The 26,110-nt window shown below is 48.6% G+C and overlaps 1 protein-coding gene across 4 annotated transcripts; it reads left to right on the top strand.

The window, feature by feature from the left end:
• The first annotated feature begins 1,398 nt into the window (after window positions 1-1,398).
• TAP1 (transporter 1, ATP binding cassette subfamily B member) lies at window positions 1,399-21,498 on the top strand. 4 transcript variants are annotated; one of them, XR_010025252.1, is made up of 12 exons: window positions 1,399-2,420; window positions 3,979-4,093; window positions 4,210-4,340; window positions 5,847-6,052; window positions 9,728-9,925; window positions 11,885-12,013; window positions 12,154-12,342; window positions 15,467-15,640; window positions 17,235-17,394; window positions 19,077-19,213; window positions 19,368-19,899; window positions 21,362-21,498. XR_010025252.1 is itself a non-coding variant. In XM_063122474.1 (12 exons), the coding sequence occupies exons 2-12, from the start codon at window positions 1,907-1,909 to the stop codon at window positions 19,605-19,607; spliced, it is 2,193 nt and encodes a 730-aa protein (XP_062978544.1). In that variant the 5' UTR covers window positions 1,399-1,494; window positions 1,788-1,906; the 3' UTR covers window positions 19,608-21,498. The 4 variants fall into 4 exon arrangements, 3 of the variants coding, with proteins under 3 accessions (XP_062978544.1, XP_062978543.1, XP_062978545.1); XM_063122474.1 differs by having other exon boundaries at window positions 1,399-1,494; window positions 1,788-2,420; window positions 19,368-21,498; XM_063122473.1 differs by having other exon boundaries at window positions 19,368-21,498.
• Window positions 21,499-26,110: the final 4,612 nt, after the last annotated feature.

Here is a 26,110-nt window from a genome sequence, read left to right as displayed (position 1 = left end):
GATTGTATGTTCCTTGAGGCAGGGAATTCCTCTCCTGTAGTCCAAAAAGCACCATGCATATTGAGGGTGATGAGAACATCAGAAGCGCCCTGATGCTGGATCAGACCAAGGGTCCATCTAGTCCAGCACTCGGTTCGCACAGTGGTCAACCAGCCATCGGCCAGGGACCAACGAGCAGGACATAGTGCAACAGCACCCTCCCACCCATGTTCCCCAGCAACTGGTGCACACAGGCTTACTGCCTCTGATACTGGAGGTAACACATAACCATCAGGGCTAGTAGCCATGGATAGCCTTCGCCTCCAGGAATTTATCCAACCCCCTTTTAAAGCCATCCAGATTGAGGGCCATCACTACATCTTGTGGCAGTGAGTTGCATAACTTAACTATGCACTGCGTGAAGAAGTCACATGTCTAAACACCACATATCTGAAATTCTGTGGTAGAAAAATAAGGTGCCCCAGGGCTGTGCAAAGTATTATTATTTTTAATGTCAATAGTTCAAGATGAGTCATGCAATCCATCCATTACCCTAATGTGTTGCCTCAGTGTATTTATTTATTTAAAGTATTTTTTATTATAATACTATAATGCAATTATTATTTCTTACATTTTTATTTATGTATTTATTGCATTTATATACCGCCCCATAGCCGAAGCTCTCTGGGCGGTTTACAAAAGTTGACTGTAATACAATGATAAAAATACTGTACGTTACAAAGCATTTGATCACAGTACATTAGAAAATATTTCAGAAAGTATTTTAGAAAGTAAAGTGTTTTACTGTATGCCATACTTTCATCTAATCAGTAAAACAAGACAGTTCCTTCCTAAAAGCTTGAAATCTTAAAAGACACGACACAGGAGGAAAAAAGGGGTGGGGAGGGAAGAGGAAAAAAACACAAGAGGGGAAAAACACAGGAACGGCCTCGCTTTTCTCCCTCAGTACAAGCGGTGATAGTTGAGGGAGGAGAAGCGTGATGGAGTGTATAGGAAAACACCCTCCTATGTTTGCTCCTCTGTTTTCCTCTGGGAAAATCCCCGCGGGGCTTTTTTTTTTTTTCCCCTGACAGGCAGAAATTCAACAGGTGACGCACTGCGCTCCCTGCACGGCGGTGGGGAACCTTCGCCTGCTGAGTCCCCGCCTGTCATGCAAGGCAAAGAAGTGCCCCTGCCAGGAAAAATCATCAACATGCCTTTGCAAACCACCACCCGCGTCCCCGGCCGCTGGTTCATGATCTTTTCCTCTGCCCTCCCCAGCCGGTGTTTTATTTTTAATTTTTTTTTAAGCCGACCACTAGTTTCACTTTTAGATTCCCAGAAACGGCAGCCTTTCCACGAAGGACCGAGCGCGGCGGAGGGGATTTCCAGAAAGGCAGCCGCGGCTGGAGATCGCGGGGAAAGGAGGGAAGGCATCCTGTTCCCACCCCAAACTCTCCTTTCACATTTTTAATCCGGTTTTATCGAGACCTAAAGCGACGGGGGATATAGAAGGTTGTCTTTTTTAAAGTTTTATTTCCTTCCTCCTTTGCCTGAGCCGGCGGCCGCCAGAGGGAGCGCGGCTCCCTCTTTTTAAACCCGCTTGGCACCGCCTCCTTCGCTTTTGCGACACAAAGAAACTTCAGCCAGCCTCCCTTGGAAGCTGTGAACTGGGCGGGCGCAGCAGCAACTCCTCTGCTAATCATTGCGGCGGCTTCTGCTCTCTCGCGACGTCCCTGGTTGTGTGTGTGGAGTGAGTGGGTGAGTGAGTGGGTGGGTGGCTGGGTGAGGGTTAATTTGTTTTGCAGGGGGTTCCCAGAACTGCCCTTTGGAAACTTGAAGAAGGACGGAAGGAAGGGCTGTCAACCGGCTTCTCCAAAAGCCCTTTGGCCACCTTGACAGGCCGTTGGCATCGCCACCCTCGGAGATGAAGTCCAGCCTGGTGTCCTGTGCCTGGATCTCGCTGGTGGTGCTTCTGGACTTCTTCACCCTCCGCCTGGCATGGCAGGTGCTGCGGCCGCCCTGGGGGAGCCCGCTGGTCTTCTCCTGGGCCGTGGCATTGCTGCGCTGCAGCATGCTGAGCCTCTCGGCTTTTGCCACCACCTGCTGCGGGGGCCAGCCCGGGGGCCTCCGAGATGCCCTCTTCCCCGCAGCTGCCCTGCTCAGCTTCCTGCTGCCTTGCTACACCACTTCGCAGTATCTGCTCCGGCCCAAAGGAGGCGCCCCGGAGCTGGCGCACAGCTGGGGCAGGATGGATGCCTTCGCCCTCAACTATCTCATCGTGGGGGCAGTGGCCCTGCTGTGGCATCACCTCGCCCCCCAGAGGCAGGGAGAAACCGAGAAGAAACCCTCCGCGTCCTTCGGCCGCCTCCTCTCCTGCATGAGGCCAGATCTGCTGAGGTTCGTGGCCATCGCTGGACTCCTGGTGGCTTCTTCCTTGGGTGAGTAAGTGACCAGGTGTGTACAGGTATTTGGAGATCCCATATTTGTCTCCTGCCCACCCCCACCCCCATTCTAGCCCCTTCCCAGCTTCACATCCTGTGCATAGTCCTAATGATATAATGCATTTATTATATAGGGTGACCATATGAAAAGGAGGACTGGGCTCCTGTAGCTTTAACAGTTGCATAGAAAAGGGAATTTCAGCAGGTGTCATTTGTATATATGGAGAACCTGGTGAAATTCCCTCTTCATCACAACAGTTAAAGCTGCCCTCTTTTAAATCTGGTCACTCTAGTATAGCTCCTGCAGCTTTCACTGTTGTGATGAAGAGGGAATTTCACCAGGTTCTCCATATGTACAAATGACACCTGCTGAAATTCCCTTTTCTATGCAACTGTTAAAGTTACAGGAGCCCTGTCCTCCTTTCCATAGGGTCACCCTATATTTATTAATTACTTTTTTCACTTATAGACAGGCCTATAATTAGAGCTCTCTCTGCAGTGTACAGGTAAATTAAAAACATAAGCGACGAAACAAATAGTTTCGTATTTCTTATTTTTAATTTAAACTTAATTAAAACATAAAGTGTGCTACCTCCAGTATTAGAGGCAGTAAACCTATATGCACTTGTTGCTGGGGAACATGGGTGGGAGGGTGCTGTTGCACCGTGTCCTGCTTGTGGGTCCCTGATAGATAGCTGCTTGGCCAATTTCGGCATACTTTAAATTTTCAGTTGCCGTTTCAATACTTGCCTTTGTGTTCCAAATTTCACTTTTGAAATCTGATTTTAAATTATTATTTATGAGATAAAAGATGGGTGCAATCCTACACACACTTTTAAAAAAGTATATTCTTTATCATTGCCTTATTCAGTTTATAAATTTACAAAAGTTAACATATACACACACAAACACAAAATGCACGCACACAAATATTTTCGTACAATTAATGCAGTTGTGAGATAAAGGAAGCTAAGCCTGCAATCCTGTGCACGCTTAAATAGGAGTAAGTACCATTAAACTCGGTGGGACTTCCTTCCAAGTAGATATACATAGGATTGAACTCTAAATATTTTTAAGGCAATGTTTATTTATAAGTACCGAGGTGAGAAATACAGTGTGCATTTTTAAAGCTGCTTTAGAAAAGAAAGGCAAAAGCGAATTTTAGTTTTAAAGTAAATAACAGCCCCTATATCCAAATGGGTGGGCGTATGCCAATTTAGAATAATATACATTTTAATTTTTGTGAGCAGCTCTGCCTTAGGAGACCATGTTTCCATATGTTTATTTAATTTATTATTATTTGTTACATTTTTATACCGCTGAATAGCCAAAACTCTCTACTCTTATTTCATATGAAATGAATGACAGCACTATTAAATTCAGTTCAGCCCAGCTACAATCGGCTGTGTGCCTGCTACACCCCACTGCTCACCTGGTGAACCCCCAAACTGGAGCTTTCAGATCCTGCTGCCCCTCCCAGTTCAGGGGTGCTGGAGCCCACTCCTCTTCCAAAGAACCCAGGAGTCCTGAGGCCTCTCCCCCTTGTCTGCTGTAGGAGAGATGGCGATTCCGTACTACACGGGGCGTGTGACCGACTGGATTGTCACTGAGGCCGGCTCTTCTACCTTCAAGAAAGCTCTCTTGGTGATGTCTCTGCTAACCGTTGGCAGGTAAGGAGCAGCCCCTTGGGAGAATTGGGTTGGGGGCTGGATGAAAACTTGGGGGTAGGGAGGAGGGAATAATTGGGATGCTGGGACACCCATGCTCCCTTTCTTATCTGCCCCAGTGCCGTGGCAGAGTTTTTCTGTGACTGCCTCTACAACAACACCATGAACCGGTTTCACACCCGCCTCCAGAGCAACGTCTTCAAATCCATCCTGCACCAGGAAATTGGGTTCTTCCACAATAACCGGACAGGTAAAAGGCCCAGTCTATGGCCAACCCTTAATCCTGTGCACTGACCCACCAAATCTGGTAGGGTGCCTCTTCAAGTGCCTCTTCTTCATCAACTGTAAGGAAACGTTGGATGGAGATCTGGAAACAAAGCCCTATGAAGAAAGACTGAAAGAACTGGGCATGTTTAGCCCAGAGAAGAGAAGATTGAGGGGGGACACGATAGCACTCTTCAGATACTTGAAAGGTTGTCACACAGAGGAGGGCCAGGATCTCTTCTCGATCCTCCCAGAGTGCAGGACACGGAATAACGGCTCAAGTTAAAGGAAGCCAGATTCCAGCTGGACATCAGGAAAAACTTCCTGACTGTTAGAACAGTGCGACAATGGAACCAGTTACCTAGGGAGGTTGTGGGCTCTCCCACACTAGAGGCCTTCAAGAGGCAGCTGGACAACCACCTGTCAGGGATGCTTTAGGGTGGATTCCTGCATTGAGGGTGGATTCCTGCATTGGACTCGATGGGCTTATAGGCCCCTTCCAACTCTACTTTTCCTGCTCAATGCAGGAATCCACCCTAAAGCATCCCTGACAGATGGTTGTCCAGCTGCCTCTTGAAGGCCTGTAGTGTGGGAGAGCCCACAACCTCCCTTGGTAACTGATTCCATTGTCGTACTGCTCTAATAGTCAGGAAGTTTTTCCTGCTGTCCAGCTGGAATCTGGCTTCCTGTCACTTAAGCCCAGGATCTCTTCTCGATCCTGCCAGAGTCCAGGACACGGAATAACGGGCTCAAGTTAAAGGAAGCCAGATTTCAGCTGGACATCAGGAAAAACTTCCTGACTGTTAGAGCAGTACGACGGTGGAATCAGTTACCTAGGGAGGTTGTGGGCTCTCCCACACTAGAGGCCTTCAAGAGGCAGCTGGACAAGCATCTGTCCGGGATGCTTTAGGGTGGATTCCTGCATTGAGCAGGCGGTTGGACTCGATGGCCTTGTAGGCCCCTTCTAACTCTGCTATTCTATGCTATTCTGTGTCCTGCACTCTGGGAGGATCGAGAAGAAATCCTGGCCCTCCTCTGTGTGATAACTTTTTAAGTATCTGAAGAGTGCTATCATGTCTCCCCTCCATCTTCTCTTCTCCAGGCTAAACATGCCCAGTTCTTTCAGTCTCTCTTCATAGGGCTTTGTTTCCAGACCACTGATCATCCTTGTTGCCCTCCTCTGATAATTCATAACTAAGTAGGCCGGGCCTGTCCTGAATCCCACCCCTGAAGTCAGCATGCAGATAGGGCTACAGGCCTGACCCACACCTTGTGTGAGGGAAGTCATGATCAGGGGAACGGGAGATAGCTTAACCAGGATGAGTAAGACGAGAAGAATAAAGGGGTGAACTGGAAGGGCTAATGGTGAATCTTGCCTGCAAGGAAAAAACTAAGATGAGACAAGAAAAAAGTTGGCATCCTTCTCATCCCTGATTTTTCCTCTGCTGTCCATCTCTGCCCCCCACCTGACCCCCTCTTTCCCTCCACACAGGGGACATCACTTCCCGGATTACCTCCGACACGGACACCATGAGCGAGGCCCTCAGCGGGGACCTGAACCTGCTGATGTGGTACCTCATGCGGGCGATCTTCCTCTACGCGTCAATGCTGTGGCTTTCGGTTCCCTTGTCCTTGTTCATCACGGTGCTCCTGCCCTTCATCGTGCTGACGCCGAAGCTCATTGGGCAATTTCACCAGGTAACCTCACCGGAGCCTCGCCAAGTTGGGCCCCGATCACCAAGGGCAGTTCAAAGCCGGCAGCCCGTCTCCTAGGAAGGCCCAGCCAGACGCCTCACACCTCAGCGCCTTTCAGAAGGCGGGAATAACTGTTTCTTAATTTACCATAAAAAGGAGGCGACAGCGCTTTGACATCTATTGCTCTCATCCTAAATGAAAAAAATGGGGTGCTTTTGCCTCATAACTGATGATAAAACATCAAAAGGTATCTTAAAAACACATTAGCCTGGTTCAGACAACACGCTAAACCATGCCGCTTAACCACAAAATGGTTAAGGGAATGCATTATTATTATTATTATTATTTATTTATATAGCGCCATCAATGTACATGGTGCTGTAACAGAGTAAAACAATAAAATAGCATTCCCTTAACCATTTTGTGGTTAAGCGGCATGGTTTAACGTGTTCATAGAATCATAGAATAGCAGAGTTGGAAGGGCCTACAAGGCCATCGAGTCCAAACCCCTGTTCAATGCAGGAATCCACCCTAAAGCATCCCTGACAGATGGCTGTCCAGCTGCCTCTTGAATGACTCTAGTGTGGGAGAGCCCACAACCTTGCCAGGCAACTGATTCCATTATCATACTGCTCGAACAGTCAGGACGTTTTTCCTGATGTCCAGCTGGAATCTGGCTTCCTTTAACTTGAGCCCGTTATTCCGTGTCCTGCACTCTGGGAGAATCGAGAAGAGATCCTGGCCCTCCTCTGTGTGACAACCTTTTAAGTATTTGAAGAGTGCTATCATGTCTCCCCTCAATCTTCTCTTCTCCAGGCTAAACATGCCCAGTTCTTTCAGTCTCTCTTCATAGGGCTTTGTTTCTAGACCTCTGATCATCCTGGTTGCCCTCCTCTGAACACGCTCCAGCTTATCTGCGTCCTTCTTGAATTGTGGAGCCCAGAACTGGACGCAATACTCTAGATGAGGCCTTACCAGGGCCGAATAGAGAGGAACCAGGACCTCCCGTGATTTGGAAGCTATACTTCTATTAATGCAGCCCAAAATAGCATTGGCCTTTCTTGCAGCCATATCGTAATGGCTGCAATATCGTTGTCTGAACCAGGCCACTGAGGCAAAAACTGTGGTAATTCTATCTCCACTTCATTAAATACATGAAGGGTTTCTCTCAGTTGGCAGAAAGACCGTTACATAGAAGAGTTACAGTGACTGTGTTTGGAGACTTGTGGGCGTGAAAGAATCCATCGTGGGTTCCCTACTGCCAGGTGTGAGTTGTAGGGTATTTCAGAAGCCATACTGGCCACGCCACACGCTGGGTCTGGATAACACGGTAACACGATAACACGGTGCTGCATTGTGGGTAATTATGTAATCGGCTGCATGACCAGCGTGCTTGAGAGTGGGGGAAGAACCCATCGTAGGGGTTTTGCCCTTGTGATTGTCTAAACCTGGTCAGTAATGGGGTTCGTGCAACACACTAACCCACACTCAGTAGCTGCATATGGGTTGTTGTAATGTGGGTTGTTTGTTGAACCATGGCTTAGCATGTTGTCTGAACTCAGGACAGTTTTCTGCAGGGTGGCTTGTTAGCTATGCAGTGTGCTTATTTTTCTCGAACAAGCAACCTTGAGAATCCATGGTTTGTTGTTAGGTTGTTCAGGGTGCTTCTCAAACCACTCTGGAAAATGTCCTGGGTTCAGACAACACACCAACCCATGGTTCAACAACAATCCATACTCAACCGCTGACTGTGGGGTTAGCGTGATGTATGAACAGCCTTAGCTCCTTTTGGGCCCATTCAGAAGACACCTTAAACCATGGCTTTAACCACGATGGTTAAGCCAGAAAGCCAGGCCGTGTTCAGAAGTCACCTTAAACCATGGCTTTAACCACGGTGAATAAGGCTTTTTGCTTTATTCACCATGGTTAAAGCCGTGGTTTAAGGTGTCTTCTGAACACAGCTCAGCTTTCCGGCTTAACCACCGTGGTTAAAGCCATGGTTTAAGGTGTCTTCTGAACACAGCCCGGCTTTCTGGCTTAACCACCGTGGTTAAAGCCATGGTTTAAGGTGTCTTCTGAACACAGCTCAGCTTTCCGGCTTAACCACCGTGTTTAAAGCCATGGTTTAAGGTGTCTTCTGAAGGGGGCCTTTGACTCCAATTCTTATGTGCACATGTGTGTATATATAGGAACATAAGAACCATGCTGCATCAGACCAAACTCTAGCAAACTGTTTCTCTAGTCCAGCAACCTTGGAGACCAACCAAATGCCTCTTGGAAGCCCGCAACTAGATCATGAGGACCATAGGACCTTCTCACCCGATACAGTGTTGTAGCCAGGACACGTAGGGGCGCAGCACCTGCCCTTTTTGATTAGCAGGGAAGCTGACGTCATCTTCCTGTTCCCTCGGAGTTCAGCTGCCGTTCCTCACAGTAGCTGGGGGGGGGGGGGGGGACTTGAATTTCCCCAGCGACAATAAATGGCCGTAACAATATACTGTTCCAAAATGCAGAAGTCTTTTGTGGTGGCCCGGGCCTGAATGGTCAGTTAAGAAAGACCCGTTTGTTTTATGAAAGATCTGACCTGGTAGAGGTGAAAATTGCTAGAATGGGTTTGTTGGTATGGATCGACACGGCAGCCTGAATTTCCGAACTGTCCTTCTGGGTCTGGCTGCCCAGACTGTCATGATGAGCGCCTGCACTTCTGTTGAGCCAAAGTAACCTATGCTAGTTGCTAAGCTAAGTTGCTGAGCAGAATGTTGCAAAAGCCAAAATGGCCAGGGAAGGCCAGAGCATTCTTAGATAACGGAAAACAAGTGAATGTTCCACAGGGAACAGTGAGTACTAATCTTTAGTAGATGCTGGCCAAGAAAATGTCTTACTATGCGCCTTACTTTTCAGCCAGAAACTGGTGTATAAATACCTTGCTACCTCCCTTGCGAGGTAGGCACATGCTCAGGCCCGGTGCTGCCATAGAGGCAACTCAGGCGGCTGCCTAGAGCACCAAGCAAACGAGGGCGCTGAACAGTGTACCCGGAAGCTGCTCTCCTAGAGCGGCTTCCGGGTCCAAAGCTGCCGCCCCGGCCTCCGCCTAACCCCAGCGTCCTGGCTCCTTCGAAGCCAGGATGCTGGGGTTGGAGACAGAGGCTTCAGTATGGCACGCCCGGAAGCCATTTCCGGGCGCGCCGCTTCAAAGCCTCTGCCCCACCCCCCAACCCCAGTGTCCTGGCTTCAAAGCTGGGAGCGGAAGGGAGCGGGTGGTGAGTGGGCGAGCAAGGGGGGAGCCGTAGCGGTGAGTGAGCGAGTGGGGGCGACGGGCGAGCGATGGGGGTAGCTGGAGCGTGTGAGCGAGGGGGAGCGGCGAGCGGGCGGGGGAGCAGTGAGTGAGCGAGCGAGTGGGTGGGCAGGCGAGTGAGGGGGCGGTGAGTGAGCAAGCGGGGGGCGGCGGCTTCAGAACACGCCTGTCTAGGGCGCAATATAGTCTGGTGCCAGCTCTGCACATGCTTTGCAGCAATATGCTCCTGTGCCTCATTATTCTGCAGAATAAACGCTGTTTGACCCATACTTCATCCCTTCTCCTCCTTGTGTGCTGAATTGGGCTTCGTACACCAGGGAACGAGCTATTTTTGCTCCACTTCCACGAGCCTGATCCTCTGACCCGCCTTTTGCCCCCCACAGAATCTGGCGCTGCAGGTCCAGGAGTCCTTAGCCAAGGCCAACGAAGTGGCTGAGGAGACCTTCCAAGCCATCTCCACGGTCCGCAGCTTTGCGAACGAGGACGGGGCCGTGCGGAGCTACGAGGGCAAGCTGCAGAAAACCTACAAGCTCAGCAAGTGGGACGCCGCGGGCTACGCGGTCTCCATGTGGTCTAGCAACGTAAGGGATCACAGAATCATAGAATAGCAGGGTTGGAAGGGGCCTACGAGGCCATCTAGTCCAACCCCCTGCTCAACGCAGGAATCCACCCTAAAGCATCCCTGATAGATGGTTGTCCAGCTGCCTCTTGAAGGCCTCGAGTGTCACTGACCTCCCACAACCTCCCTAGGTCACTCATTCCATTGTCGTACAGCTCTAACAGTCAGGAAGTTTTTCCTGATGTCCAGCTGGAATCTGGATGCATCAGCTCTTTGGACAGCTGGGAGGAGAAATGGAAGTGGTGGCCGGGTCCCTGGTATTGGCGGGACTCTTGATTTGTGTGTCCTTAAAGAACAATGCTAAAGACAATTCTTTAATACCCGTATTTCTTCGATTCTAAGACGCCATTGATTGTAAGACGCACACTAATTTCAGTACCACCAACAGAAAAAAAGCTTTGATTCTAAGAAATAATAAATGTACCTGCTATTCTAAGATGTTTTAGAGATGTTTATATGGGAAAAAAGTGTGTCTTAGAATTGAAGAAATACGGTAGTAGAGAACAAAAATATCAATGTGTTCGTTCTTAGAACAAAATATGAAACATTAATAGATAGACTAGGAGTGGAGAGATGAACTAATGTTATCAAGACCTCTTGGAGATTTCTTACTAACTGTCATCAGAAAACATAACGATCACAGAGAGAACTGTTAGAACTAGGGTGACCCTATGAAAAGGAGGACCGGGCTCCTGTATCTTTAACAGTTGTATTGAAAAGGGGATTTCAGCAGGTGTCATTTGTATATATGGAGAACCTGGTGAAATTTCCTCTGCATCACACCAGTCAAAGCTGCAGGTGCCCTGCCCTCTTTTAAATCTGGTCACTCTAGTATAGCTCCTGCAGCTTTCACTGTTGTGATGAAGGAGAGGGAATTTCACCAGGTGCTGCATGCGTACAAATGTCACCTGCTGAAATTCCCTTTTCTATGCAACTGTTAAAGATACAGGAGCCCTGCCCTCCTTTTCATAGGGTCACCCTAGTTCTAACAGTTCTCTCTGTGATCGTCACCCTATGGTCACCCTACTTAGAACCAAGCAGCAAGCCTGAAGATTGCATTATGGGACACACCCAGAATCAGTCAAAGAGATACTAACCGGTCAAACAACATAATACAAACATGTCTCTAACTGATTCACTATCTGTTCCTTTGCTGTACTCTTCCCTTATGACAGACTCAGGCCTTTTCTACGCCTGCCTTTTTTCCAGGGGCTGTCCCTAGGGTGTCCCTGTGCACCCAAATGACACACAGGGGATACCGGGAGCAGGCAGGGACGACCCCTCCATTTTCCCGGGATAACTGGTTCCCCAGTTATCCCGATTATTCCCGCGGTCCCAGGACCAACCCGATTGCATAGGGGGGCGTTAAGAGGCAAGGGGGCGGCAGGGGGGTGCTCAAGGTGGTCTTTTCTGAGAAGCACCTCACCCAGGGACATTTTTATGGGAGAAGGTAGTTTGGTCCCAAGTAGGGGAAGAATCCACACATGTATTAATACAGTTTAAGAAGAGTCCTTTTAACGGTGAATTTAAAAGTTTCAAAAGCACCAAAACGCTAATGAAAAGACATACCCTGCTTGGTGTGCCCCGCCATGCCGGCTGCAAAACAGAGGTGTTCGCTCTCTTTTCCCTCCCTCCCTCGGCAAGCCTGTGGAGGGTGCTTCAGATTTTGAATAAATATTCAATTAATTGTTACCGTTTTGAATTTTATTGCTATTATCTTCCTTAGTGGGCCGTTGAAAACCGCTATTCTGAATAATGATTTTTATAGTGTAGGGTAGGGGGCACTGGGCATGAGTTTGTGGAACCAAGGGGGCGGTGACCTGAAAAATTTGGGAACCACTGCATTAGAGGGAAGGGCTGAGAGGCCTCCTGGCGTCCTAGGAGAGGGCCTCCTGGCTAAACCCATTTTCTCCCCCTTCAGTTAGCAGGCCTGGCTCTCAAACTGGGGATTCTCATCTACGGAGGCCGTCTTGTCACCCTGGGGAATGTCACCAGCGGAAACCTCGTTACGTTCGTCCTCTACGAGATGGAGTTCTCCACAGCGGTGCGGGTGAGTCTGGGGCCTGTGAGTGGGGATGGAGAAGGGAAACTTTTGGAAGAATGTGCCTGGACATTTCTCCTTCTTTCCCCCTCCTGAAAAAAAACGTTTTCTTCCTCACGGAATGTGTATTTCCTTCCTCCTCCCCCCAGGTCCTCCTCTCCACTTATCCCCACGTGCAAAAAGCTATAGGTTCTTCGGAGAAGATTTTTGAATACATGGACCGGACCCCGAAGATCCGGTCTACGGGAACGCTGGCGCCCGAGGATTTACGGGGACACGTTCTGTTGAACGACGTCTCGTTCGCCTACCCTGATAGGGACAATGCCCTGGTGTTGAAGGTACGTGGGAAGGGGAGGGGGAGAAAACAGAAACATGGTGAGGGAGTTAAGGAGATTGGGAAGGGGACATTCAGAGAACTTTGCGCTGCCTCTCGTCCCTCAGTGGCTGGAGAGCACAAGTCGTGTGAATGCCCACTGGGTTTTAGCTGCTTTTAAATGGCTGGGGTTAAGCAGGGCTGAGGGATCCCATTTTAGCAAGCGTGGGGGTATTTCTCTTGTTGGTTTGTGATGAGTTCCTAGGCATATTTAGACAGAACCCATGCTGGCTGGGGTATGCTGTGAGCTGTAGGACTTTTTTCCTGTCTAAATATGCACCTTTAATGTGCTATGTTCTGCCTTTATTTATTTATTTATTTATTTCATTTATTTATTACATTTTTATACCACCCAATAGCCGAAGCTCTCTGGGCGGTTCACAAAAATTAAAACCATCATAAAACAACCAACAGGTTAAAAGCACAAATACGAAATACAGTATAAAAAGCACAACCAGGATAAAAACCACATAGCAAAATTGATATAAGATTAAAATACAGAGTTAAAATAGTAAAATTTGAATTTAAGTTAAAATTAAGTGTTAAAATACTGAGAGAATAAAAAGGTCATTTTTAATAAATTTTTATAAATATATTTTTATATATTTTTATAAATATATAAATTTCATTTATATACCGCCCCATAGCTGAAGCACTCTGGGCGGTTTACAAAAGTTTAAAACAGTGAACATTAAAAAGTATACAAAATTTAAAACCAAAAACATAAAACAACAGTATAAAACTAACGGCATCCATTTAAAAACAACCGTTCTGGGGTCTGTTAAAAAATAAACAAACTTGCGTTGTTAAATGCTGTTAAATGCCTGCGAGAAGAGAAAAGTCTTGACCTGGCGCTGAAAAGATAACAGTGTTGGCGGCAGGCGAGCCTCGTCGGGGAGATCATTCCACAATTGGGGGGCCACCACTGAAAAGGCCCTCTCCCTTGTTGCCATCCTCCGAGCTTGCCTTGAGTTAGAAGCTAAATCAGTGGATGAATTATTTGACTTGAAGGCTTTGCTAGGCTAAACTGGCTGGCGAGATCACATTACGCCAGTCCTTTTCCAACTTCATTGGCTACCAGTCCAGGTCTGGGCCCAATTCAAAGTGCTGGTATTGACATTTAAAGCCCTAAACGGTTTGGGGCCAGGTTATTTGAAGGAACGCCTCCTCCCTTATGTACCTACCCGGACCTTAAGATCATCCACAGGGGCCCTTCTCCGTGAGCCCCTGCCAAAGGAAGTGAGGCAGGTGGCGACTAGGAGGAGGGCTTTCTCCGCTGTGGCACCCCGGTTGTGGAACGAGCTCCCCAGAGAGGTCCGCCTGGCGCCTACACTGTACTCCTTTCGTCGCCAGCTGAAGACCTTTTTATTCTCTCAGTATTTGAACACTTAATTTTAACTTAAATTTAAATTTTACTGTTCTAACAATGTATTTTAATCTTATATCAACTTGCTGCGTGGTTTTATCCTGGTTGTGCTTTTTATACTGTATTTTGTAATTGTGCTTTTAACCTGTTGGTTGTTTTACTATGGTTTTAATTTTTGTGAACCGCCCAGAGAGCTTCGGCTATTGGGCGGTATAGAAATGTAATAAATAAATAAATAAATAATAAATAAAACAGGCCCGGGGTTACCTTGGGGAGATAGGGTCATGGCAATGCCTCCGAGGGCGGCACTATTGGGCTTCCGCCAAGGGGCCCACTGCCAATTCTTTGAGCTTCTGGTTCTTCTGCTGTTCCTCCTTCTTATGCTGACTGTTCACTAGCCTGCTTCACGGGGTTGAGAGAAGGAATGGTACCCTCCATACCACTGGTCCTCTTTCTCGCTTGGCGGTGGTGCAGACTGGGCCCAAAAGAAGAAGAAGAAGAAGAGGAAGAGGGGGAGGAGGAAAAGGAGAAGGAGGAGAAGGAAAAGCAGGAGGAGGCGGAGAAGCAAGAGGAGGAGGAGGAAAAGGAGGAGGAAAAGGAGAAGGGGGAGAAGGAAAAGCAGGAGGAGGAAGAGGAGGAGGAGGAGGAAAAGGAGGAGGAGGAGGAGGAGGAGGAAAAGGAGAAGAAGGAGGAGGAGGAAAACGAGAATGAGAAGAAGCAAGAGGAGGAGGAGGAGGAAAAGGAGAAGAAGGAGGAGGAGGAAAACGAGAATGAGAAGAAGCAAGAGGAGGAGAAGGAGGAAAAGGAGAAGAAGGAGAAGGAGAAGAAGGAGGAGGAGGAAAACGAGAATGAGAAGAAGCAAGAGGAGGAGGAAGAGGAGGAGGAGGACCCATCAAAACATCTAGGCTAAGGGCTTCCCAAAAGATGGAATCAAAACGGAGCATATGATTGGGCCAAACCAAAGCTCCCCTGCCGATTCTAATTACACTCTGCCAATTCTGTTGCACAAGAACTTTCAGGGCAAATTTCCAGAACAAATGCAGACCTTGGGAGATAACACCATCTCGCAAGGTCACCCCAGGCCTGTTGTAGCCTAGCAAAGCCTTCAAGTCAAATAATTCATCCACTGATTTAACTTCTAACTCAAGGCAGAAAATAGCACATTCAGGGTGCATATTGGCTCAGCAATACTACAAACAAGAAGGATCTTGGAATTGTTGTAGATCACAAGCTGAATATGAGCCAACAGTGCGATATGGCTGCAAGAAAGGCAAATGCTATTTCGGGCTGCATTAATAGAAGTATAGCTTCCAAATCACATGAGGTACTGGTTCCTCTCTATTCGGCCCTGGTTAGGCCTCATCTAGAGTATTGTGTCCAGTTCTGGGCTCCACACTTCAAGAAGGACGCAGACAAGCTGGAGGGGGTTCAGAGGAGGACAACCAGGATGATCAGGGGTCTGGAAACAAAGCCCTATGAAGAGAGACTGAAAGAACTAGGCAGTAGGTCCCAATGTGCAATAGAATCAGCAGGACCCACTGTTTGTGGAAGGGAATTGGTGGGGCAGAAAGGAATCGACGGGAGTGTTAGCAGCCCATTGGATTCTGCCAGGAGATTCCTCCCCCCATGTAAGACCATTAAGTCTGGAGTTTTGAAATCACCTGACTGCCCCACTGTAGAGATGCTTCTCCCTAAATCTACTTGCTACTTTCCTTCCCTACAGGGAGTGTCCCTGGAGCTGCGCCCCGGCACAGTGACTGCCCTTGTGGGCCCTTCGGGGTCAGGAAAGACAACTGTCGTGGCCCTGCTGGAGCGGTTCTACGAGCCCCAGAGAGGTCAGGTGCTGCTGGACGGCAGAGAGCTGGGCGAATATCAGCACCAATTCCTGCATCAAAAGGTAAGGGATCCTCTTCCCCCAAAACCTACCACTCCCCTATTGCTGCAAATATCAGAGCAAGATGAATTGACACCTTCTTCTCGCTCTTCTTTGGGACTCTCCGTAATCTCTCCTTGCTTCTCGGAAACCTGTCGTCTGTGTCATTGTTTTAACTCGTTTTAAAGAAGCATCTTCTTTTTCTCCCTGTGATGGTTTGCACAGTGCTAAGAAACATTTATTGAGAGTGGAGTGAAATCATTGCATTTGGCTTCCTTCGTCCCTCTTTACCCTGGTTCAGTTCCTCCATGCGTCCACTTAAGAACATCAGAAGGGCCCTGAGGCTGGATCAGACCAAGGGTCCATCTAGTCCAGCACTCTGTTCGCACAGTGGCCAACCAGCCACCGGCCAGGGATGAACAAGCAGGACATGGTGCAACAGCACCCTCCCGCCCATGTTCCCCAGCAACTGGTGCACACAGGCTTACTGCCTCGAATACTGGAGAGAGCACACAACCATCAGGGCTAGTAGCCATGGATAGCCTTCTCCTCCAGGAATTTATCCAACCCCCTTTTGAAGCCATCCAATTTGGTGGCCCTCACCACATCCTGTGGTAGTGAATTCCATACTGTAACTCTGCGCTGTGTGAAGAAGTCCTTCCTTTTATCTGCCCTTAATCTCCCCCCAAACAGCTTCATGGGATGACCCCAGGTTCTAGTATTTTGAGAGAGGGAGAAAAATGTCATAGAATCATAGAATAGCAGAGTTGGAAGGGGCCTACAAGGCCATCGAGTTCAACCCCCTGCTCAATGCAGGAATCCACCCTAAAGCATCCCTGACAGATGGTTGTCCAGCTGCCTCTTGAAGGCCTGTAGTGTGGGAGAGCCCACCATCTCCTTAGGGAACTGGTTCCATTGTCGTACTGCTCTAACAGTCAGGAAGTTTTTCCTGATGTCCAGCTGGAATCTGGCTTCCTGTCACTTGAGCCCGTTATTCCGTGTCCTGCACTCTGGGAGGATCGAGAAGAGATCCTGACCCTCCTCTGTGTGACAACCTTTCAAGTATTTGAAGAGTGCTCTCATGTCTCCCCTCAATTTTCTCTTCTCCAGGCTAAACATGCCCAGTCCTTTCAGTCTCTCTTCATAGGGCTTTGTTTCCAGACCCCTGATCATGTCTCCCTGTCCACTTCTATTATCTGCACTCGTTAAGCTCCATCACACTGGGGTTAACACGCTTCCTACCGTCACTTCTCCGCCCATGTTTCCTTTCCTCAAGTTACTTCCTCTTTCAAAAGAGGAAGTACCCAAGGAGCACGAGGCCCATTGAGTCCGCTGTTCTAATGGCGCTGCTTCTCCTGCACACAGCAGGAGAGAGCAGTGATTCCGAGTTTCAAATAACATCGGACATAAAGAGGGGTTTTTTTGTTGACAAGGAAGGCCAGAAGGGGCAAGGAGGCAGACGACGTCATGTGAAGAACCTGAGCAAACTCCGTGACTGCTCAGTTACAAGCGTGCAATAAAACGCTCGTCGGATGGAGCTTGTTGTCAGGTTCTTCTCAGCCCTGGCCTGGAATAGAGTAGCCCTCCAGATCCTCTGACCCTTCTGCCCTCCCTGCAGGTGGCGCTGGTGAGCCAGAATCCGGTGCTCTTTGCTCGGTCGTTGCATAGGAACATCGCTTATGGCTGGGAGAATCCGAGCGAGGAGGATGTGACGCAGGCAGCTCTGCGAGTAGGAGCCCATGGCTTCATTTCCAGAATGAGAAAAGGCTACAACACAGGTAGGAGACGCCGCCTCAACTCTCCTTCTTGCCGTCCGACAAATCCCCGCCCATGGGAGGGGCTTTAGTGCATGCAAAAGGTCCCAGGCTCACTCCCCCCTTCCCACACACACAATTCCAATTAAAAGGATCAGGTAACAAGTCATGGGATGACTGTTCTCTGCCTGAGTCCCTGGGAAGCTGATGCCGCTCACAGGACACAGGCTGGATCAGGGCTGAATTGGTCCTGGGCAAGATTGCCAACAGTGAGTGGGGCCACACCCCCAAAGTGGGCGGGACAAGCCAATGCAGTCAAGCGGACATAAGAACGTAAGAAGGGCCCTGCTGGATCAGACCCAGGGTCCATCTAGCCCAGCACTCTGTTCACACAGTGGCCAAGCAGCCATCGGCCAGGGATGAACAAGCAGGACATGGTGCAACAGCACCTCCCACCCATGTTCCCCAGCAACTGCTGCACGCAGGCTTACTGCCTCGAATACTGGAGGTAACACACAACCATCAGGGCTAGTAGCCATTGATAGCCTTCGCCTCCAGGAATTGATCCAACCCCCTTTTAAAGCCATCCAGATTGGTGACCATCACCACATCCTGTGGCAGCGAGTTCCATAATTTAACTATGTGCTGTGTGAAGAAGTCCTTCCTTTTATTTGTCCTGGATCTCCCACCAATCAGATTGCTCACATTCCACGCGTGCATCACCCCTCCCGGACTACACTCAGGCTCCTAAAAAGCCTCCATTGGAGGCAATGGAGTTTTTTTTGGTTTTTTTAAGAGGGGTGATTTTTCAGGTGAGTGATTGGGTTTACAGGTTTGAGGAGTAGGGGGTCAGCCATTTCCTCCCCAGCAGTGATGCCCTTGAAAATGCCACCACCCCCGCTAGCTATAATTTGGCATTAAAATCCTCCATTGTCACCAATGGAGGCTTTTTTAAAGCCTCACTTGCTGATGGGAGGGAGGAGGGGAAATCCCTTATTGTTGATGCCTGACTGAAGATAAGCACAGGGGCCGGATGGACACACACACACACACCACGAGCAGACCATGATTGAAGATAAGAGCATGATTGAAGATAAGAGCAGGGGCCGGATGCACATGCACACACACCACAAGCAGACCATGATTGAAGATAAGAGCATGATTGAAGATAAGAGCAGGGGCCAGATGGGGACACACACACACACCACGAGCAGACCATGATTGAAGATAAGAGCATGATTGAAGATAAGAGCAGGGGCCAGATGCACATGCACACACCGCGAGCAGTCCCATGATTGAAGATAAGAGCATGATTGAAGATAAGAGCGTGATTGAAGATAAGAGCATGATTGAAGATAAGAGCATGATTGAAGATAAGAGCAGGGTCTGGATGGACACACACATACACCACGAGCAGACCATACAATGAGAAGGGGGAGGTTCTCCATCTCTGCACTCAATGGACAAACCGTGTGACCTGGTATAAAGCAGCTTTCTATGCCCCATATGCTATGGGGTGGGAAGGACTGTGAAGTGGTTGCTGGGAAATCGTGATAGGGTTTTTGCAGGGGAGGAAAGCAAGCAGGGCCAGAGCCGCCCAGGAATTTGCAGGCCAGGCCAGCACTTTGCATAGTAACAAGAGGATGAGTTTGAGAGGCCCTGTATTTTCTTTGAAAAGCACCCCCTTTTCGTGCTCCTTTCTGCAGATGCGGGGGAAACTGGGGGGCAGATTTCTGGGGGCCAGAGGCAGATGATCACCATCGCTCGGGCTCTGATCCGAAACCCCAAAGTGCTGATCCTGGATGACCCCACCAGCGCCCTCGACACAGAGTGTCAGAAGCAGGTGAGTGAGTTGGGCGCTCCCCTCCCGCTGCAGCTTTTTGTGATTCGGGGGGAGGGGGGCGGAGGGGGAAGCCAAAGATTGGGGCAGGTAGAAGAAGATGCGGTGTGGGTTTAGGGGACGCTCCCTGAACGTGGTCTCTATTTGTCCTCTTCAGGTAGAGAAGGAGATCTACGAAGGGGCGGCTCGCAGCCAGCGCTCGGTCCTGCTAATCTCTCACCGCCTCCACAGCGTGGAACGTGCTGATCTCATCCTGGTCATGGAAGACGGGGAGATCCAGGAGCAGGGGACCCACCTGGAGCTGATGGAGAGGAGGGGGGCTTATTGGCAGCTGGTGCAGAATGGGACCAACGGGGGCAACAACGGGACCCCCAGTGTGAACAACGGGCCTCTATAATGGTGTCAGAATCAACTTGGGATCGTGGCCTAGACTGTACGGCTTTTCCCAGCACTCCCTGCTGGTGTGGCAGCGGATGGTGGAACCTTCCCCCCCCTCACGCCATCCACCCGCCTTAGCTAATGCTCAAACTCCAAAGAAACACGCCGTCCACTTTCACAACCTCTCCATAATAACAATAAATATTAACGTTTCTATAAATACACTCCCCAGCTCAGTCCGTGAGGGGTAAATTCACCAGATTCCAGCTCTTCAAGAGTTGCGTCTCTCTTCACACGTCTTTCTACAACCCGTAAGTATTACAGAGGCTTCTAAACAGCTTAAGAGATCTGCTTAAATGACGTGCCAATGAATATTTCCTGTGCTGCTGTCTTACAAAGGAGGCCTCAATCCCATGATCCTCTCTGACTAGATGCCTCCTTTATGTGATCCCAGCTGGAGAGATGGTTGTTCTTTTTTTCTGCCCACACCAGAGATGGCTTCTGACCCAGGGCCGGCCCTACCGTTAGAGTGAGTCAGCTGACTCAAGTGGAAAATACTGGAGGGCAGAGAGTGGGGGTGAGGTGTCAGAGGACAAATCTCTGTGTGCCAGGCCCGGCCTGCCCTACACTCTCCACCCACCCGCTGAACAAGCTCTGCTGCCCTTAGATGTATTGGAGGGCTGTCATGTCACCAGTGTTGAAGTAAAATTAAATTGCCAGTACGATAGTATTGGGGATGACGACATCTTTTCCTTTGCCCCAGACAGCAAAAACTCTTGCGTTGTCCGTGTTCTGGTCCTTGCTGTCTTCTTCCCAGCTAGCTCACATTTCTGTAAATATATAGGTGCAAGGGCAAGCTGGGATAGGGCCTTTTCTTTTGTGGCCCCCCACTTCTGCAACTCATACCCCTCCCTTCTCTGTTTATCTTTTTAGTACTGGGGGAAGGACCTTTTTTTAAAAAAAAATATCACCCAGACTTTTTAGAACATTATGGAATTCGCTACCACAAGATGTAGTGATGGCCACCAATCTGGACGGCTTTAAAAGGGGGTTGGATCAATTCCTGGAGGAGGAGAAGGCTGTCAATGGCTATGAGCCCTGATGGTTATGTGCTACCTCCAGTATCTGAGACAATAAGACTATATACACCAGTTGCTGGGGAACATGGGTGGGAGGGTGCTGTTGCACCGTGTCCTGCTTGTTCATCCCTGGCCGATGGCTGGTGGACCGCTGTGTGAACAGAGTGCTGGACAAGATGGACCCTCAGACTGATCCAGTATGGCACATCTTATGCTCTTAACATTGTCTTTCTTTGTACTGTATAAACCTTTGGGGCTGCATTTTCTTTCAAAGTCTGTAAATCACTTTGGATGACCTGCATCTGAAAAAGCAGAGTGTAAATGCTTAAATTTAATTAATTAATTTAAATGTGTTCATCATGCCTGCAAGCTGGAGCTGAGAGAAAACCAAAGATCCCAATATCTTAGGATGCCTCCATAACCTCTTGAAAATCACTGGAGCTCTCCCCCTTCCCCCCCATAAAAATTGCAGGGGCAGAGCTAAGGGGACAATGGTCTCTGCTCTGAAGCACGTGCACCTGTCTTCACATGGGTATTCTTACGAGCACATTCCGTTCTGTATTTCCGTGAAACGTAGAGGCATCCCCTAAAACGCAGAGGGACTCCCAACACTCTGCCCATGCGGGGAGTGGGTGTGCCAAAAAGCTGTATATTTCAGAGGTTCTGTGAACTTATTTTAGACTTTCTTGTACAGGTCCAAGGCAACTGCTAGAAATGTTGAGGCGTCTCCAGGCTTTGTTTGGGTTTTGTTGTCATTGAAGAAAACAAATGTTGTCTAGGTTTCCTTCTTTTTTTTAGTATGTCTATAAATTAAGTTAAAACAACTTAAAAGAGGTGGGATTTTGTCTCTTTTGCTCTGTCTCTCTTACTTTATTTGTCTGATCCATCATACTTCCCTTGGACACTGAGGGCATTTGGACTAGGAGGTGCAGGGAACGCTGATCAAATTTGCAGATGACACAAAATTGGGTGGGATAGCTAATACCCTGGAAGACAGAAACAAACTTCAAAGTGATCTTGATAGGCTGGAGTGCTGGGCAGAAAACAACAGAATGAAATTTAATAGGGATAAATGCCAAGTTCTACATTTAGGGAATAGAAACCAAAGGCACAGTTACAGGATGGGGGATACTTGGCTCAGCAATACTACAAACGAGAAGGATCTTGGAATTGTTGTAGATTGCAAGCTGAATACGAGCCAACAGTGCGATATGGCTGCAAGAAAGGCAAATGCTATTTTGGGCTGCATTAATAGAAGTATAGCACCCAAATCACGTGAGGTACTGGTTCCTCTCTATTCGGCCCTGGTTAGGCCTCATCTAGAGTATTGTGTCCAGTTCTGGGCTCCACAATTCAAGAAGGACGCAGACAAGCTGGAGCGTGTTCAGAGGAGGGCAACCAGGATGATCAGGGGTCTGGAAACAAAGCCCTATGAAGAGAGACTGAAAGAACTGGGCATGTTTAGCCTGGAGAAGAGAAGATGGAGGGGAGACATGAGAGCACTCTTCAAATACTTGAAAGGTTGTCACACAGAGGAGGGCCAGGATCTCTTCTCGATCCTCCCAGAGTGCAGGACACGGAATAACGGGCTCAAGTTACAGGAAGCCAGATTCCAGCTGGACATCAAGAAAAACTTCCTGACTGTTAGAGCAGTACGACAATGGAACCAGTTCCCTAGGGAGGTTGTGGGCTCTCCCACCCTAGAGGCCTTCAAGAGGCAGCTGGACAACCATCTGTCAGGGATGCTTTAGGGTGGATTCTTGCATTGAGCAGGGGGTTGGACTTGATGGCCTTGTAGGCCCCTTCCAACTCTGCTATTCTATGATCTTTTTATAGGATTCCTGGAAGCTAGCGACCACATCCTCCACTTCTCCATCCCAGCAGGACCGGTGGGACTGGGTCAGCTCCAGGGTTTGTTTTTTTGGGGGGGGGGGCTGAGCAAGACATCTGCCATGGGCCCCTCCCTCAGTAAGCCTACTTCCTCACCGCCATTGTCAGCGGTTGTTCTTGACTCATCACCTTTCTTATCATTGCTCCCACTTGCTTGCTTGACAGGCAACAAGAGTGAGTAGGCTGTAGTACCTGGTGCTCTTCCTTCTCACCCCCCACCGTTGTCTGGGCCAGAGCGAGAGGCAGGTGAAGAAGCGGGTTGCCATGGCGAAGAGGAGGAGCAACTGCAGTGGATCCCTCTGGGAGTGTTCGGCCCTTGGTATGTGGCCAGGCAGACAGGGCCGGTGCTACCATAGAGGCCACTCAGGCGGCTGCCTAGAGCGCCAAGCTAAGAGGGGCGCCGGGCACAGTGCAGCACTCACGCGCGTTGGCTGTGAGCCGACCCGGCCCGAGGATTCGGCTGGGCCTGGGTGGGCGAGATGGCGCCCCGCGCCCGCCCAGCCAAAGCGAAGCCAGGGACGCTGGGGTGGGGGTGGGGTGGCTCCACGTTTGGACTTCCAGAACGTGCCCAGAAGAGAGAGAGAGAGAGAGAGAGAGAATGTATGGGTGAATGGGGTGCTTCATGGGGTCTTTGAGTGAATGCATGTGTTCACACATGTGTTTGTTTGGAGTGAGTGATGCTGAGTGTGTGTGTGTGCGCGCCTGTGTGAGTTGGGGGGGCTGATTTGGAGGTGATATTCCTATTAAATAATGCATTTTAGACCCATAGACATTCCTTTCCAATTTGTTTGCTATAATTGGCATGGCGTATTTCTTGCACTTTAAAATAAATTTAGCAGTTTCAAGTGTTGTGCTTCTTATTTTTTCCAGGAAACATATGTACTTAAAAATCGAAGTTGGCATTTTTGTGTGTGTGTGTGTGTGTGTGTGTGTGTGTGTGTGTGTGTGTGTGTGTGAAAGTAGCTCACCTTGCCTAGGGCGCAAAATAGTCTGGCACCGGCCCTGCAGGCAGACCTACCCATACCTTAAAATTATGCCTCTGAGGCTGGCTGGTTCTCTTCCTCTAGCGTCACCTTTCAGTTTAACCTTGGGAATGGGCAAAGGTGAAAATAGGCCGGAAGGGAAAGCTAGAGGATGGGCAAAACTTTACAACACTGCAGTATGTATGTGTACGTGCCTACACACAATATTTTTGTGTTTGCCAAATTGTGCGTTCGTTCAGGGCCGGGCAAAGCTGGTAGTAGCCCCGGGCCAGATAGGAAATGTAGGCCCCCATTTCAAACTGCTCATTAAGTATTTTTTAATCAGTTCTAAATACAAATGAACTAGAACGATTTATTTTTTTTTAAAAAAAAGGTAAAGGCAAGCACTTTTATTCAAGATGTATATAAGACATCACTTCTTCACATTCACAAATGCTTTACATGCTTTTCTTTGGGCAAGTTCATCAACCACAACAGAAAAATCAAGCAACTTTGCCTTGTCAATGTTAATGTTCAAAACTGCTAATCCGTTCACAAGTTCGTGCACCATTGCGGACCGAAAGTATGACTTGATTCGTTTTAGGACACTGAACCTCCTCTCATTAGAGGCCGCTGTTGCTGGCAACGACAGGAAAATGCACAACGCAATGAGGACATTTGGGGAATCTCAAGTTCAATATTTGACCATAAATTTCCTTCGGTGAAACAGCATCAAGTTTGAAATCCACATCTTTTTTTTCTTTTTTTTTTAAGAAGTAGCACTTCACTCTGAATGTCAGTTGAAATATGACTTGGGTATCGCAGCTGGAACTGATTAGCTTTTTGTGACAACTCATTCCCAAAGTGCCACAAAAAATCAAAAAGTCCACAAAGGTCCCCGATTGCAGAAAAGCAACATGAAAGGCCATCGGTAACAAAGTCAATTATGTTGAAGAGGAGAGCTACTTTGTAACAAACCTTCACCAAAGGGTCCGCCTTTGCCTGTACCAGGGGGACTCAGAGTAGGCCCCCTCAAAATCGTAAGCCCATGCCAACTGGACCCACTGCCCCCCCCTCTGCCCAGCCCTGCGTTCATTCACATTCTTCCAAAGCTGAAGAATTTGGGCATGACATGAAGGGGAAAACCCCATGCATGAAAAGTCATTTCTGCCCCTGGGAGCGTTCGCCCGTCTTTCTCCCCTGGGGCTGACATTATTATTATTATTATTATTATTATTATTATTATTATTATGGTGACCATATGAAAAGTAGGACAGGGCTCCTGTAACTTTAACAGTTCCATAGAAAAGGGAATTTCAGCAGGTGTCATTTGTATATATGGAGAACCTGGGGAAAGTCCCTCTTCATCACAACAGTTAAAGGTGCAGGAGCTATACTAGAGTGACCAGATTTAAAAGAGGGCAGGGCTCCTGCAGCTTTCACTGTTGTGATGAAGAGGGAATTTCACCAGGTTCCTCATATATACAAATGGCACCTGCTGAAATTCCCTTTTCTATGCAACTGTTAAAGATACAGGAGCCCTGTCCTCCTTTTCATGTGGTCACATTATTATTATTATTATTATTATTATTATTATTATTATTATTATTATTTATTTGTATCCCGCCTTCTGTCCAATGCTGGGCCTCAAGGTGGCCTTACAAAGTTTAAAACATACATGGGGGAGGGAAACAAAACCATAAACGTTTAAAATACACAACAAAATTATAAGACATTAACATAGATGGAGGGCCAGATTATTCTCCAAAGGCCTGCTGGAACAAAAAAGTTTTGTTCAAACAAAAACCCGCCCCCTCCCTGGACTTCTTAAAAGCTGCATGACAGGCAGAAATCCACCCGATGCAGCTGTTCCCAGCCTTGAGAGGCCGCAATGGGGAAAGCTGCCCCTGTGGAATTTCCCCTTTTTGTAGAGCCGTTAAAGGCACAGGAGCTCTGCTTAGAGAATGAAGCTGGCAGCCCTGTGATTTACTGCCATTGCAGTAAAGCTGGAATCCATTGCAAGGAGAGGTAAAAACACGTTTTGTGGGTGCTCAGGAAGAAATGGGGTGATGGTTTGCTGCTGCTGCTGCTGCTTCCTTTTCCCCTCCAACGGCTGCCTGGGTGGTTTTCACATCTTGTGCAGCGCCTGGCGCACCGCCAGCGCTGGAGAGACGAGAAACCCAAGCGATGAGCCAATGGCTGAAGAGGGTGTATGTTGCATCACCAGTTGCTAGGTTGATTCCATAGCGGCAGGCTAGAATTGCAGGGGATTCCCCTGCTGCCAGCTAGGCACATGTCGCCAGCGCCCCCTGGGGGTGGAGAGGAGCAACTTCGAGGACCTGCTTTTTTGTCCGGCGGACCGAAAAAGTCACTTTATTGCAACGGTGGTGTTACATTTCTTTATAGATTCCGCACCCCACCCTTTACAAACGAGCCCTTAGAGGCTGCAGTCCTGGGCATAATTACAAAACCTAACGTGGCGTTCAACGTGCTTTGGATCGTCGGGCTCAGATATAAGCATTCATTCATTTGCTGCCCTCTTCTTCCATATTTTAATGTGTACAGTGGTGACCAGGGGGATGAGAAATGAG

The sequence above is a fragment of the Elgaria multicarinata genome, chromosome 3, assembly GCF_023053635.1.
Source record: "Elgaria multicarinata webbii isolate HBS135686 ecotype San Diego chromosome 3, rElgMul1.1.pri, whole genome shotgun sequence".
Taxonomy (NCBI): Eukaryota; Metazoa; Chordata; class Lepidosauria; order Squamata; family Anguidae; genus Elgaria; species Elgaria multicarinata.
Note: the sequence above shows the minus strand (reverse complement) of the source record. Positions and strands in the feature narration are given on the sequence as shown.

Excerpts from the sequence above, each read along its gene's own strand:
- TAP1 (XM_063122474.1), top strand. The coding sequence starts at position 1,907 with ATGAAGTCCAGCCTGGTGTCCTGTGCCTGGATCTCGCTGGTGGTGCTT. Across the intron at positions 12,343-15,466 it reads ACAATGCCCTGGTGTTGAAG|GGAGTGTCCCTGGAGCTGCG; the intron begins GTACGTGGGAAG and ends CCTTCCCTACAG. Across the intron at positions 15,641-17,234 it reads ACCAATTCCTGCATCAAAAG|GTGGCGCTGGTGAGCCAGAA; the intron begins GTAAGGGATCCT and ends CCCTCCCTGCAG.